Source organism: Trachurus japonicus, chromosome 9 (genome assembly GCF_045865225.1).
Source record: "Trachurus japonicus isolate A0001 chromosome 9, Traja_1.0".
Lineage (NCBI taxonomy): Eukaryota > Metazoa > Chordata > Actinopteri > Carangiformes > Carangidae > Trachurus > Trachurus japonicus.
Genome location: NC_140915.1, coordinates 28,163,357 through 28,178,416, shown reverse-complemented (window position 1 = coordinate 28,178,416; position 15,060 = coordinate 28,163,357). Strand labels below are relative to the sequence as shown.

Sequence of the window (15,060 nt, the reverse complement as noted above, 5' to 3'; positions counted from 1 at the left end):
TGTTTGGATGTAAAACAGACCGGAGGGGGGTGGGTGTTTATTTGCAAACAGCTGGCTCAGCAAGTAAGCCTCAGCCCGAGGTTCAACCCAAAACACCTGTGAACTTTACTTCTACACTCTAACCTTAGGTGACTGAACATGCATTTAAAAAAAACACTTTAGATTGCAGCTCATTATCACGCATGTAGAATATGTTGGTGAACTATCCAAATATGGCAAATGTAGTAACGGTGGCTCTTGTAAAGCTTAAGACTTGGATGTTGTTCTAAAATGTGACTCTAGGCACTTTGACTTTTAAATTTTTAGATTGCACGGTGCTTGCAATGGGCTCATATTTTTTTGTCTCTTATTTTTTATTTTCACAACCTTTCAGCTAATGTCTCCTCTTTCTCCAAACACACTGGCCCACTAACCCAGCTACCAGCCATCCCCATGTGACCTGTTTCTCGCAGCTAGCTGTCCCGTGTGCTTCAGCACAAACAACACACATACATATGAAATGAGAAGCTGCAGCACGTGAGGAGACTGACGATGCCTGCACATACAGAATAGTATAGAGCAAGAGGAAAATGCATTGATTGGAGCTGAAACTAAAACTGCTACTGTGACATTATTCAATGTAAAGCATATATATTATATGTTTAGTTTTATATAATTGAGCCCTCTTTAGTAAGACTGCTAGTAGAGTCTGAAATTCTCAGCTGTGGATGTGGAGAGCTGGTGTGATTGATAGTGATGAGAGAACTGAAGTGGCTTGATCAGAGGGCATTGCTTCAGTGAGCAAATAATGACAGGAGTAAGGAATGGGATGATAATCTCATATTAATCCTTCTTCCCTCCTTTTTCTTTATCTCTCTCTCTGAACAAAGGCATAAGAGGAAACACCCAGGGTGCAGGCTAAGGCTGGAACCAGCTAGATCAGACCGGTAGCTGTTAGAGAGAAGGGGGAGGTGAAGGAGAAGGGAGGAGGAGGAGGAGGAGGAGGAGGAGGAGGAGGAGGAAGAGGAGGGGGTGGGGGGTGGCGATGAGATGAAGGGCGGTGGAAGGAAAAGATGGGATGAGGGAGGCTGGAAGAGGGGAGAGGTGGAGGTTAAGTGTTTTGGACATGAGTCTAGATGGATAGTCTGGCAGGCAGACAGCTAATGCCCCATTCCCTCAGTGATGTAATGCATCAGGCAGATACTATTTTTAGCCACACTGGTACACTAGCTACCTTAGCGTCAGCACTCAGGGCTATCGATCAGCAGCAATACATAGTGTTTATTATGTATCCACTCTGCCATTTGTTGTTGCAGCGTTTCTCTGATCTCTTTTGTTAAGCAGTGTAAGTAAACGACAATGTGTTTCTTGTTGGGTGTATTTTGTTTTAGACTGTGCTGCGATTTAAGTTCTCTTTTTGCTCATCCATCCTCTGAATGTTTCTCTTTTCTTCCTTTTTTTTCATCTTGATTAGGCTGTTTTGGTGTCGAGCCAATTTGCTGTCATCTTCTGTATCATTTACTACTGCAGAGCTAAAGATGGGGAAACCCGCATTTTGTTTCTTTCAGACCTGCTTATCATATCAAAGTGAGGTTAAATCTTTTTTTTTCTGTGGATAAGTACAAGCTCTTCCCAAGGCAGCAAGAGATCCAGAACAAAAACAACAACTCTGAGCAGACAGTCTCCGGGGTGCTTCAGGGCCACAAAACAAAGGGGAGCTCTGTGATTGGACATTTAGGCAAGGAGATGGACCAATAGTTCAGGCTTAAGGTCTCGGGCCTGGTGACAAGGCCACATTCTCTAGGAGAGGCGCTCCTTTGTTTTCAAGTTTTTATATGTGTCCTGAAAGGCCTTTTCATGGCCTCTGTGTCCTGCAGTGATCTCTCCCTAGCCCCCACTGCTCTTAATATCTTACTCCACCTCTGTCTCTCTGTTATTTGCTTTCTGGCAGTTTCCAAGGTGCTGTCAACGAAATGGTGTGAGAGTGACATAACATCTTTATATGTAATCTTGACACATTGTGGTGATAAATTAATACCTTCTAGGCATTATCTATGGGAGTGTTGGTGGTTCCTGTTTTACCAGATGCAAGAGCACGCAAACACGCTCATAACACTCACTACACTGACACGTATTTAGAGTCCTGCAGCACCTCCCAGTCTGCTTTGAATCAGTCTGCAGCCTGAGGGTCTAGACAGGTCGACTCCTAGTGTCTTACACAAAAGAGTCGGAGGCCTGGGGACAAAGGACAGAGGGGCAGATACTGTATGACTCTGATAAGCTCCACATCTGCACCTGTCACCTCCCCACCCCACTAACCCTAACCCTGCAGCAGGTCATTATTGCCACAGTGCTTACATGTACCTGTTCAGTTTTCACAATGGGCCAAACAAAGGCCACTGTTGTAACAATGACCTCCATGCCTGTTTAGCTAACCTCAGCTAATAGGCCCCTACCAAGGCCATATCCGTATCAACCCCAGGCCTGCAACATGGTTTACTGCTGACTTTACATTTCTTGTTTGACCTTAACACAGATTTGTTGTCTTTTCAATAAGGCCCAAGAAGCAGATGTACTGTAGGGTCTGCACCATGAAAGAACAAATGGATACAGTTTAGGGTTTGATTTGTCCAAGGATGCTGCTTTATCCTAACAAATGACATTATAATGAGAGTTGCTCGCTAATTTGTTCTGTCAAAGTTAATAAGTTCATGGAGGTCAGAGCTGATGATGTGTACAGCCACTGACAACCGCCCGAAGGATCGTTCTGCTCTGTCACGAAGCCTGATTGACTCACTCTTCCCCACATTCTTCTTCCTCTCTTCTGTTTTATCATGACGTGTATGTGTTTTTGTGACATTTAGCTGTCCATGTATTCTGTTTGTCCAAGGTGTAATTACTGTAGCTGCAGGGAAGGGAGTAATTCCCTTACCTCTGTCACACCCTATTTCTGACACTAGTTTCAAAATAGATATAGGATTTACTGGTGCAGTTTCATTAACAGGTTTCAGTTCATGCTAGACTCAGATTACAGGAAGTCTGGTCAGATTTCTTCCTCTGAAATCTGTTCCAGGGACTTGTCTGGTAATTGACGTCTGATTCAGATGCATGACAATGGCAACATGAGTAGTTTACAGCTAAAATGTGATCACTGACAGGAAACCTCCGTTATCTTGCTACTGCAGTAGAAATGTTCACTGATTTACAAAACTTCTACAGTATGGAGTTTCTAACCCCAATCTTTCATAATTTATAAAAACTTTCCTTAGCCAGACACAGTCAGATTAACATACGCTTTACTGCCTTGGTGCACACCATGTAAAGTAATAGACACCCCAGAGGAAGATCATTTCCCTGTATTTATTTGAAGGCTGATTTCTACCCTCCCATGTAAATTGTCTCCCTTGACAGTCTGGGTGCTTCCATACAGATAAAACTCCTCATTGCGCACTGGCCCAGAGATTTGATCTGCAGCTCCATCCAACCTGCACAATGTGTGTGTGTGTTTGTATGTTTCTACACGCATAACACCTCTTCTCTAATGTCACTTAAATTACTTTTGGTTATATTTACAGTTTTATGCCCTGCCCTACTATTTAACACCATGACATGAAATTTGATATATTAACCAGCGGTGACAATCAAGTAATATTTACAAAAGCAATAAAAACTCAGGTCAAGTTCCAGAGTGTGTTTACCTGACTGAAAGACAGATTGCGACCAGACCAGTTCTAATCAAATCAAATCTTTATGGAATCCACCCTGCGACGTGTTTACTTGTCCAACCTGATCCACTGTGCGAGTTCACCTCAACCAGGTCACTCTTAGTTTAGAGCAGCAGAGGACACAAACACACAGACTCATGCACATCTGGGGGGCAGCCACCTGTTGGTCCACTCACACCACTGCACACAAGCAGCACCCCTCTAAGCCCTTTGCCCTCCTTTCCCCACAAGAACATCTCTCTCCACCGGTTATGTCATCGTTTCCCCACAGGTCAGTAGTTTCAGTGGTTCAGTTGTTATCCCTCTGGCTATTAGTGTTTGACACGAAAGGCTAGAGTGGATGTGTGAACACATTGCTGTACCACCGTGCTAGTATTTCAATATTTTTCTGCTGTTGGTTGGTTTTGCCCAATCTGGTTTAAATCAACCCAAATAATCAAAGGAGATGAGCCAAAGCGATTGGCAGTAAGTGTTACTAGCCACTGATCATTTGTCCCACTCCAGAAAAATACCTGAAGCGTGCTGCCATCCTCTTGTTGCACATGACTATGCACTATGCTTGAATTCACAAAATCAGAGCCTTTTATGTTAAACAAACATGCACGTGTGTATTGCATGTTTACTTAGGAGTATGCGTCTAGCATCCTACAGTTTGTTCAGCTTCTGCCGCTCAGTAGTTTCCCAATTGTTTTGTTTTCGAGAAGATAGATGATGTGTCACACTGTGCCTTTGGCCAAATGAGGCCGACGCTCTGCCAAAAACACACAGGCCCGCCGCATAATCTTTGTTCCCACAAGCTACCTGAAAAGCTTCTCCACTCAGGCACATTTCCAGGCAGTTCAGGCATGAATTTCCTTCCTGTGCCATCCCTCCCACTCACACCCTACAGGGCTTGGAGCATGGATGGGAAAGTGACTCATGATTCTTCTGTTTTTCACAATGGCCCTGACTTTTCCCCTTACTCAACAAGAGGATGCAGACAGGGTTAGTAAGAGCTGGAAAATCCAAGACTGGTTATTAAGGTTTTTCCCGATGGGTTTTCTTACATTTGAAATTATAAGAAAATAGGACAGTGGAAAAAAAATAGGAAAAAACACTTCAACAGAACATTTGGTTGAAAGAAAAAAAAGACTACATTGACCTCACTGCACTCAAACAGACAGAGGGCATGTTTTCATCTCATCAACATTTCACCCTATATTATTGTGTGTGTGTGTGTGTGTGTGTGTGTGTGTGTGTGTGTGTGTGTGTGTGTGTGTGTGTGTGTGTGTGTGTGTGTGTGTGTGTGTGTGTGTGTGTGTGTGTGTGTGTGTGTGTGTGTGTGTGTGTGTGTGTGTGTGTGTGTGTGTGTGTGTGTGTGTGAGAGTGAGAGAGAGAGGCAAACAGGTCATGTCACAGTTGAGCATGCCTATTTACCTAGTTACTATAGCGACTGTTGTACTAAGCAAATTAGTCAGAACCATTACATAGGGTGGCACTAGAAATATACATTGGCTTCAGAGCCACACGTTATGTTAAAGCAGAAGTAAGTGATATATTTGTGTTAATATAAGTCTTAAATAGTTCTATCTTCCGACAGCAATCACTTACATAGAGTGTTTGAACTGAAACACGGGTCTCTCAGTCCCTCTGCTCTGCTCTGAGCCGAGGAGAAAACATTTATCGTATCCTACAGTTTTTATCCAATGAGGAGAGAGAACGGCATGCAGGGCTGTGTGTGCAGCCAAGGGACGCCGTGAATGTGGCGACGTAGGGATGAGGACTGTTATGGTGCGTTCAAGGAAACTCGTATTTTTCCGACTGTGAAGTGGTACCAGTTCGATCTGGTACGAGTTCACCGGTCGGAAGTTACGAGTGGCCGTTATAGTGACTTTCACCGGTAAAACAGGTCGGAAAAACACGAGTGGGTTGCCTGAAACGCTACAAAGTCGTAAGTTGTGACTTGAAACTGTAATTTACGATTTCAAAAGCCTGCCTGGAACGCAGCATTAGCGAAAACGACCGGACCACTTACTTCTGCTTTAACTCAAATGACTGTAACAGAGATAATTACTGTTTGTGTAGGTGTGGAGATACATACTGCCTCAAAATAGCCTCAAAATATAACAAGTGTCAGACACCAAACCTTCTTTATTACCTGAAGCTGTGACTGCTGCTGCTGTATGTCTGCTGAGTGTAATGAATATAATGTAGGTAACACCTGACACCGAGTTATCACTCTCCCCCTCATCCCTCGGCCCCTGCACACTTTCATTCACCCTCTTTCTGGTCCATGGCCCTGGCATCGGGCTGACAAGCAGCAGGTTATGTAACAATTGCCCAGCTGCATTGGCACCGTACTCTGTCAGTGCCAGAGGTTAATGAAGCTCTCTGATGGACAGCAGAGCAGCAGTATTTTCTGCTGCCCTCATGGGTTTTCCACACAGTCGTGCCGCCAATGTCACAAATTGAATTTTGGCCCTGGTGCCTTCCCGCCTACAAACTCTCTCTCTTTCTCTCCCACTGTCTGTGTGTGTGTGTGTGTGTGTGTGTGTGTGTGTGTGTGTGTGTGTGTGTGTGTGTGTCTCTCATACACACAGACACACATACAAGCTGTTTTCTGCTGCGATTCTGCAGTGCTCCTCCGTTTGGACCAATGCAACACTACAACACATCTATGAACAGATCTTTGTGTGTACTGCAACACATATTTGTATTTGTCAGTATTGTCTATGTTGTTTTGTATTAGCCTGTAGCTTGCATAGTTTGCTGCATGGTGATGTAACAGGTCTGCAGGATAGGATGTCTCTCTTTGGGAAGGTGGGGGGGGGGTCCTGCTGTCTCCTTTAAAAATGTATAGACTATAAAACAAGCAGTAGATTGCCATGCGCAATATGACCTGCTGACACTGCAAATAGTACTGCACTTGCATGTGTGAGAATGTGCCAGGCAGGTTGTCATACAAAATAATACCATCTTGAACATACAACAACAACTGCCATAAAAAACGTGTTGCTGCTGCTGCTTCTGTGATAAGCATTTACATACTTATGATAACAAGCCCCATTTGTCTCTTTCTCTGTTTCTCTACAGATCTGTTTCCTGGTGTCAGCTTTCCGTGGCCGAATGTTTTCAGAGGACAGTTGTGCTACTTTGGCACTCTTCTCTCACTATTTCCACCTCAGTCAGTTTTTCTGGATGCTCATACAGGTAATACCAGGGGAACAAACAACACTAAACACACAATAAAAAAACTCCTCATAGCATTAATCTTTAACACTTGGACGTATGCATTATCATAATTACCCTTAGGACAATTACATCAGATTGTGGTTGCAAAAGGTTATCTTTATTATTGTTGTAGAAAGGTTGAAGGTCCTTGCACAGCCTTATAACAAAATTTAGTGCATCGCTCAATGTTTAGGATGAAAATATGAGATGAGGCAAACACGCATTTACATGAAATTATGATAGCAAACATGAGCAGTTATATTACTCAGTTTCTGCTTACTTTCCTGGAAGAAGGTATGAGGAGACGGCTGTTTAACCGCTCCGCTGTTATCACTGTGTAAAGCTGTGTCTGTGCGGTCTGCAAACCTCAACAATGAAGTCAGTCCAGGTCTTTAATCACACAGTGGGCCACAGTAACACAAGAAGGTAAATACAGTCAGTCTGTTGGTCAAAGATAAAGTAGATTGAGATTTTTTTTATGATCATATTTATTTTTCCAGTTCCTTCATCACCATAGTTTGTTGCAGTTAACGACAAGGATATTTCTTAGAGAGGAATCGCTTTTTTCCACATCAAATATATTCCATGGTTAAGGTCACTTTAAAGTAAAATCCCCTGTCCCCTCCTCCTACTCATTTTGCTCATGACTTGGCCTAAACAGGGTTCTTGCTCCTTCTTTCGTTCCTTACATGAAACATCTGTTTTTTTATGTAACAAGTAGTGGAACTTCATACCTGCACCACATGGGCTTAGGCAAGTTTTCATTAGGGGGGCGAGTTGAAGGTACCACAATGCTACATGACATGACCTTTGACCCCAGACTGGTACCACTTAGTAACACCTCACCACAGCAGCCCCTAACCCCTCCTTCTTGACCATCTGGCCTCTATTTCATTGCTCCCTTTTGAGCCACGAACAAAGCTGCTCAGGCAGGGTCCTGACTTAAAGACACTGCTTGATTCACCCTGGCAAGCCAGAGTGTAAGTGAAACCAAAAACTGAATATTTCTCATTTTATCAGTTCTCTGTTAATATAGCTGTAAACATGTATTAGATCTATATGACACAAAGGGCTAATGAAAAGAACTAGATTTTTAGCTGGCAGTGTAAATCTTGCTTAAACCCATTTTAATCCCACAGAGAGACTATAGGTGACTCCTGACCTGCTGAGAGAGTCAAGGAATGTGGTGAACACTTTGTCGGAGAGGACCGTTGCCTCTGGGATAGACCCTTTACCTCAGTTGGTCTGCCCCTTCCTAATCTTGCCCTGTAGAGCCCAAAACCTTTTCCAGTTTAAAGAGTTTGTTGTTCCGCTTGTTTGTTTAGGAAATAAATGAATAGCCAGTTTAAACAAGAGTGGTTAGGTATGTACTGTATGTTGGGGGGAACCATAAGGAATAACTTGTCATGAAATCACTGCAAACAACCTCAAATTGACCGGGTGTTGGCTGACTGTGTTATGAAAAGTCTAATGTAATCTCAGGCTTAAATAATAATCACATTATGAGTTGAGGAACGTGATCCATTGTTGTCATGACTTAAAATCTCTCAAAGCTGTTATTCTGTGTCCAACCATGAGCCAGATAAATAAGAATGTGTACAACCAGCGCACACTGGCTTAGACCAGTATCCCCTGGAGACCTGTCCCAAATCGAACTTTGTCATTCCCCCTTTTCCCCCTTGTTGTCCTGCTCTTGTATAAGTCTCTTGCTGTTTTCCATCACTCTTAAACCTTTTACACCGTGTGACGTTTGTTCGTCACCATAATCTTTGTTTATGTAGTGGATATAATCTCTCCAGACACATATTTTATTATTTGCAGGGAATTATGAGATTAACCCTTTGAATAAGCTAATGGAGACTGACCACAGTAGGGTTATTCTGGGACGTACATGTATGTATGTTTTTTGTAGAATGTTTTAACCTCTGAGACATGTAAGGGATAAAGGCTCAGGCCAAAGGCTAGTCGATGATCTAGTGTATGATCTAGTATGATCTAGTGAAGGAAATGTAAACTCAAAAAGAGGTCAAATAGGAGGAAAACTGTAGCTTCAAGATAAAGACAATCACTTATGATTTTCCTGTATTTATTTATACACTCACTTACTCTAATAGATTTACTTTACATTTACATGTCATAATTCTGAAAATCAACGCACATCCATGACTTTCAACTACATATTTTGCTCCAATCCTGATGGAGAGATTGCGCCTGTGGTGTAGATGTAGATGTTAGCTTAATTTGCTCAGGATGGATAATGACCTCTTCTGCTGATTCGAATCAGCAATGTGGGAACATTTTGTTCTCTTCCCACCCAACCCCAAAAATGATGCTGTGGAAGATGGTATGAGCAGAATCCTGGATTTGGAGACCGTTACACCCAATGCCAAAAGAAAAACACACCTATAGTCATTTTTGTATTGTCAGCAGCTACAGAAGCTGAGAATGGAAATATTGCTGCCACTCTGTCCTCAGCAACGTCTCAGTATTGACCCTGTGATGTCTCACAGCACAGTTTTCCCCCCTATCAGGTGGCTGCATTCAGCTAAGTGGATGATATGAGTGGGCGCCAGCAACCCATCTTAGACCATGAAGAAAACTTAAATCAATAACTACAACGTGTGTGGGTGGGTGTGTGTATGTGAGGATGTGCATGCAGAAGTTGGTCAGGGAACTATGCGCTGACATGATGCCAGAAAACAGCCAATAATTTAATCACCATCCAGACCAGTTTTTTCTTGACTGCAGAGGCTTGTGAAGCAACCTCAGCTTATTGAGCATAATATTACATAACAATATTGTACAGCTCTTAGCCAGGAAAGGCCTACTAAAGCCTTGGCTGTTTTTCTACCGTGTCTCAATGTGCCAGTTCGCCAGACAACTTCAGACAGATGTGTCAGAGTTTTACCAGTTGACAAATGCATTTCATTATGATAGCAAATGAGGCCCTTCAGTCAACAAGACATGTGGTCAAACAGCTGTTGGTCCAAAAAATAAAAAAAAGTCAGCATGTTTCATCAGGTGTAAGAAAATATGGAAAACATGTTTGTTTTTTTGTATTTGGAACCAGTGCTTCAAACATTTACCGTCCTGATAAGGCAAAAGTACTGCATAACCAATCATCAAACCACATAGAATTAGCAAGCTTATCGATCTGTATTCCTGCAGTCAGCGAGAGATGAAGCCATTGCAGCGGCGACAGCTTGGCACAGTTACCCATAATCCATTTATTCTATCTCGGTGGCTCCAGCCTGCTCACAGCCAAGGAAAGGCCGTTCTTGACTCATTTCACGCTATTGTCTCAAGGCAGTGCAGTTAGGCTGTTATACAACCAGAGTGCAATTGTGTGCATGTGTGTGTATGTCTGTGTGTGTTTCTTATTGTGTGCTTTTGCATCAGTGTTTGTTGTGTCAGTGGTTTATGGTTACAGACAGAGGTTATCAGAGGGTTCATCATCTCTTAACCTTCTGTCGTTAGTTGCATTACCATGCCCTTTTTGCAAATGGCCCGCTTTAAGTGTTTGCAGACAGATAGACAGTAACAAACATTATCCGCTGTTACTCATTATAGCTGTTGCATAAATGTGTGTGACTCTAAACAGATCAAGGGACTATAATTTTAACCCCAGCTCACTATTGGATTGAAAATTTGACAGCTTCTTCTTTCTGCCTTTGAGTTTATCTTTAAAATCTTAGCTTCAAACTAAACTGTTTAGCTGTTAAAAGCTGAAGATATTGAATGGCATTGTCTGCTGAGGTCCTCACACAAGGATAAGACATTGTGTCTGTGTTATAACCAGCAGGTGTTCTGAAAGGCCACTTATGTAACAATGCAGGGCTTAGTGTATCAGATGGATGAGTCTATCAAAGCCTGCTAGACAACAAATATAGCTGTGGTGGGTGCGATGAAAATGTGGTTCTTTGAAACATGAAATATATAATTCAAAGACCAAATACTTTGCCTTTCAACAATATTGCTGTGCTGCTATAGGTTTGGGAAACATATATCTGTTCCATATCCGTCTGTGTGTATCTGTGTCATATACTCCCACAGTCCTGTTATCATGCTGTTTTCTAATACTATGTCCCCAGGCGGTGAACTTCTGGCAGGTGCTAGTGATGAATGATGAGCACACAGAGCGTCGATACCTGCTCTACTTCCTGTTGGGCTGGGGACTTCCTGCTCTAGTCATCGTTATCCTGGTCATCGTCTTGCTTGGTGGTTTTGGATGGACCATACACACTGTGTACGGACTGGTTCAAGGAGACGTGTGAGTGATCATTTTGACACATGAACATTCACATGCAGTCTTTTTTACAACTGAATAAACAGACGTGACGCTAACATAATCTGTTTTTGCAAGAGGACTCATGAGCGTGTTTCTGAAACCGGTTTGTGTCAGCCGCAGGGACTGAAGTTATATTTTTAGGCTTTGGTAAATTCCACTTCAGTCCAGTGCAAACACAAAACACCTGATCCAGTGACATCATATGAGGTGGTATCTTGCCCAATCAGCTGAATGAATAAGTGAATGAGTTTCTGTGTTTACCTGCACAGAAAGGCCTTAACTTGGAGGCCTTTTCACAGCAGGTTGCAGAGAGGAAGGGAGAAACCTGAAATTACTCATATACTATATGGCTTTGTGTGTGTGTGGGTGTTGGCTAAATATAGCAGGCAGCCATCTTTGTCTAGATCACCTGAGTCCTAGAGCCCAACATATGAAGTCACTGTAAAAAAGCTGCACAATGGTTTCTAGTCAGGTGTTTCTGTGGTCAGATGTGTTTTCATGAGCAAAGTCAAACACTGATGGAGCTGGAACCCTTAAATCAAATCTAAAATTAACCAGTGGTCCGAGGTGTGGCTGTTATCCTTGGGATCGAGTGTGCGTGCGCGTTTCCTGTGGGTGGGTGTGTACGAGACAGTGAGCGTACACATGAGAGATTTGAGGACACAGAGGAGTATTCAGTTTCCCAGGAAGCGTACCTTCCTCTTTGAGGGTATGAGGCAGCCTTTGAATTCAGTCTCTCTCTCTCTCTCTCTCTCTCTCTCTCTCTCTCTCTCTCTCTCTCTCTCTCTCTCTCTCTCACACACACACACACACACACACACAAGCACACACGCTCTTTTCCTCTCTTGCTCTCTCTCTCTGGCTCCTCACCAATCAGTGTAAACAGGTAGCCACTTGTTTTTTCACCACTGAAGTTCTCTCAGTTTATCTGCTGCCTGAGTACAACAGGTGTCCTGCTCATACCTTGCATCAGTAGCTGTTTTGTATTGTATTGTATTGTACTGTATTGTAACTGTATGTAATTGTTCTATATGGAAACAGTTAGTCAGTTTGTTGTTGTTAACAGTCAGTGAAAGGTCTTTTTGTAGTTCATGCTTCAAGGTCTTTGTTGGATTAGATAAATTATTGAGCAAAGTGAAATCAGTGTACAACAGGAAGAGGAACTATTTAATCACACACTCCTTCTCCGCCCACATCAAACTGAGTCTTAGATTTGTGTGGTTGCTGTTACTGCCCTGTAGGTTGGACCTCCTTTAACTTTTACTGTGGCACATTGATTGTACATATTAAAATTATACCGAGACACCACTTAGATTTAACAGACCTGTGTGGATGTAAGAGAAGCTCTAAACATAAAACCAGAGGCAGTTAAATTCTTGGAAGAAGAATGAAACAAAGCTAACAGGCAAAATCATTAAATGAAAGTTTATACACCTATACAGTACACATAGAAGTAATTAGAATGAATGAATTAGATTGTTATGCATTTCAATTGGTTGCTCATTTAAGTCTTAAATCCATTGATTTATATGTTAATTACTTAACATAATCATAATGATAATGAACAGTATTTGTATAGCACACTTCTAACATAATTGCAGCTCAAAGTGCTTTACAGAAAATAATAACATGCATCAAAAAACACAGGTAACAGCACAGACATAAGGGGTGGTATAATAAATAAAAGAGCAATATGTATGCCAAGTGAAAGTATAATCCACGTCTAGTTAATTGAAAGTAGGCTTCAGCTATAATTGATAATAATAATAATTTTATTTATATAGCAAGTGCAAATGCACAAAGTGCTTTATAGATAAAACATCACAGAATAAGAATAAAAGAGGAAGAAAAAACGTCCCTCCCTTTGAGGTCACATGACCAACATGTCATGTGACCTCAAAAGTCCACAATAAGCAGCACTGTCCCCACAAAGACAGTGAAAAGTACAAATTAATTTATATATAAACGTACAATACAAATGAACCTATGAACTAAAATATTTTGATCAGCTGATCTTAGAGGCCTGGCTGAGTTATAGGGAGTTAAAGGTTCAGTGATATATTCAGGTGCCAAGCCATGAATGGCCTTATAAGTAAGTAATACATTCTGAAAGTAAAAGGCAACCAGTGCAGCTAAAATCAGGGTGATATCACAGGACCTTCTGAATTTTGTCAATAATCTGGTTGCTGCGTTGTAGTTGAGAGACTGAGGAGGAGTTTAAACAGGTAAAAAGAGAGTTGCAATAGTCCAGGCGTGAAGATATAAAAGCATGAATAACGTTCACTGTATCATTAACATTGAGCATATGTCTAATCTTGGAAATGTTTCTTAACTAATAAAAACAAGTTCGGAAGATATTTTTGATGTGATGCTCAAAGGATAACTGGCCGTCAAAAGTTACTCCAAGATTTTTAGCTGTGGACTTTAGATTGACTGCAAGAGGTACAACTGCATATCATCCGCATAACAATAAAAAAGACATATTGTGTTGGTGAATGATATATCCGAGGGGTAGCATATACAGGGAAAGAAAAATTGGTCCCAAAATAGACCCTTGAAGTACAGTACATAGTCCTCTCGCATTTACTACATCACCCGTGCACACCCACCCACACAGATATGTCACTGTTGACTTTTGCCAGAGAAAAAAGTTGCAGCTATAAACTGTAAAATGGATTTGAGTTTGGATTTGAACAAAAAAAAAAAAACAATGTAACACAATGTACAGCTTGTTCATATTTAATTCTTATTTGAAATGATAAACTGTCTTATCTGGACACACTGATCCTCGGTTAGTTTGGCCACTTTACAGCCAGGCTATAAAGTTACTGAAGTAATTTCCTGAGGGGCCTGATGTTTGAAAACCAAACATCCGTCTATGCTCCGGAAACTGTTGCTGTATGTAGGCCTCACCTGTTGAACTGTCAGTCTATAAGTTGAATGTCCTGCGAGCACATTGTGTAAGCTACAGTAAAAGCTACTGCAGCTAAGGTAGATTCGATTTATGCCATACTCTTTTTATTATCTGTATATTACTGTAGGTGTTCCCTAAACAAGCCTATGTGCTTAAGTTACACTGCTTCACTCTGTGGTATGTTTAAAAAAGAAAATCCCAGCAGCATTTCTAAGAAAACCACCCATAAAAGGAATTGCTCACTTAGCTTCTTCTCTCTCAAACCATGAAGTTGGTCAAAAGGGCCCCTGAGTAATGTTTTCTCCATCCACTACAAGAATCACTGGGATTTCACTTTCTTGTGAGACTTCCAGTACAGTAGGATGGGATCTCATCCCATCACAAGGCCACAGCAGTACAAATATCCATATTCCAGTGTGTTTACACTCTCATAGTCTGGCTGTTCTGCTGGGACACAGTGATGCAATGCTTTATTTGGCATACCTCGTGTTATGTTATGGCTAACGTAGTTCCAATTATTTCTCTGCCATTAGTCAAGTCTGCAGTGAAGTCCTATCTTTGTTTGTTACGCTCCCACCAAACAAGGGGGCGAGCTTGTTTTGTGAAAGTCACATGAGTGTTTTTGATAGTTGTTTGGCAGTTACAGTTTATTTGAGGATGGTGATTTTCCCAGAGAAAAATATTTCACTCAGTTTTCTTTGATCAAAGCATAACATGTCTGATAGGAAAGAAACTCCTGAGGTTTCCCAAGAGAACAACAGAGATATTGTAAAATACTCAGTCACTCTAAAACACGGATAGTATAAGAAGAAGTAACCCAGTCTTCATCAGAAACAGCAGGTTGCTTTGATAACTAACTACATTTTTAAGGAAGAATCTTTTGATGTTTTAAGTATTAGGCCCGAAATTTCGTTGGTTCAAAGAAATGTTTTCAAAATTTTCTC

The 15,060-nt window shown here is 41.7% G+C and overlaps 1 protein-coding gene across 4 annotated transcripts in view; it reads left to right on the top strand.

Annotated features, from left to right (window-relative positions):
- Positions 1-15,060, top strand: part of adgrv1 (adhesion G protein-coupled receptor V1) — a 112,657-nt gene that overhangs the window by 73,788 nt on the left and 23,809 nt on the right. For all 4 annotated transcript variants that reach the window (XM_085787115.1, XM_085787117.1, XM_085787116.1 and 1 more), the window contains 2 exons: positions 6,777-6,893; positions 11,006-11,184. In XM_085787115.1, coding sequence (XP_085643241.1) covers positions 6,777-6,893; positions 11,006-11,184 — 296 coding nt within the window. The remainder of the gene's footprint in view (positions 1-6,776; positions 6,894-11,005; positions 11,185-15,060) is intronic.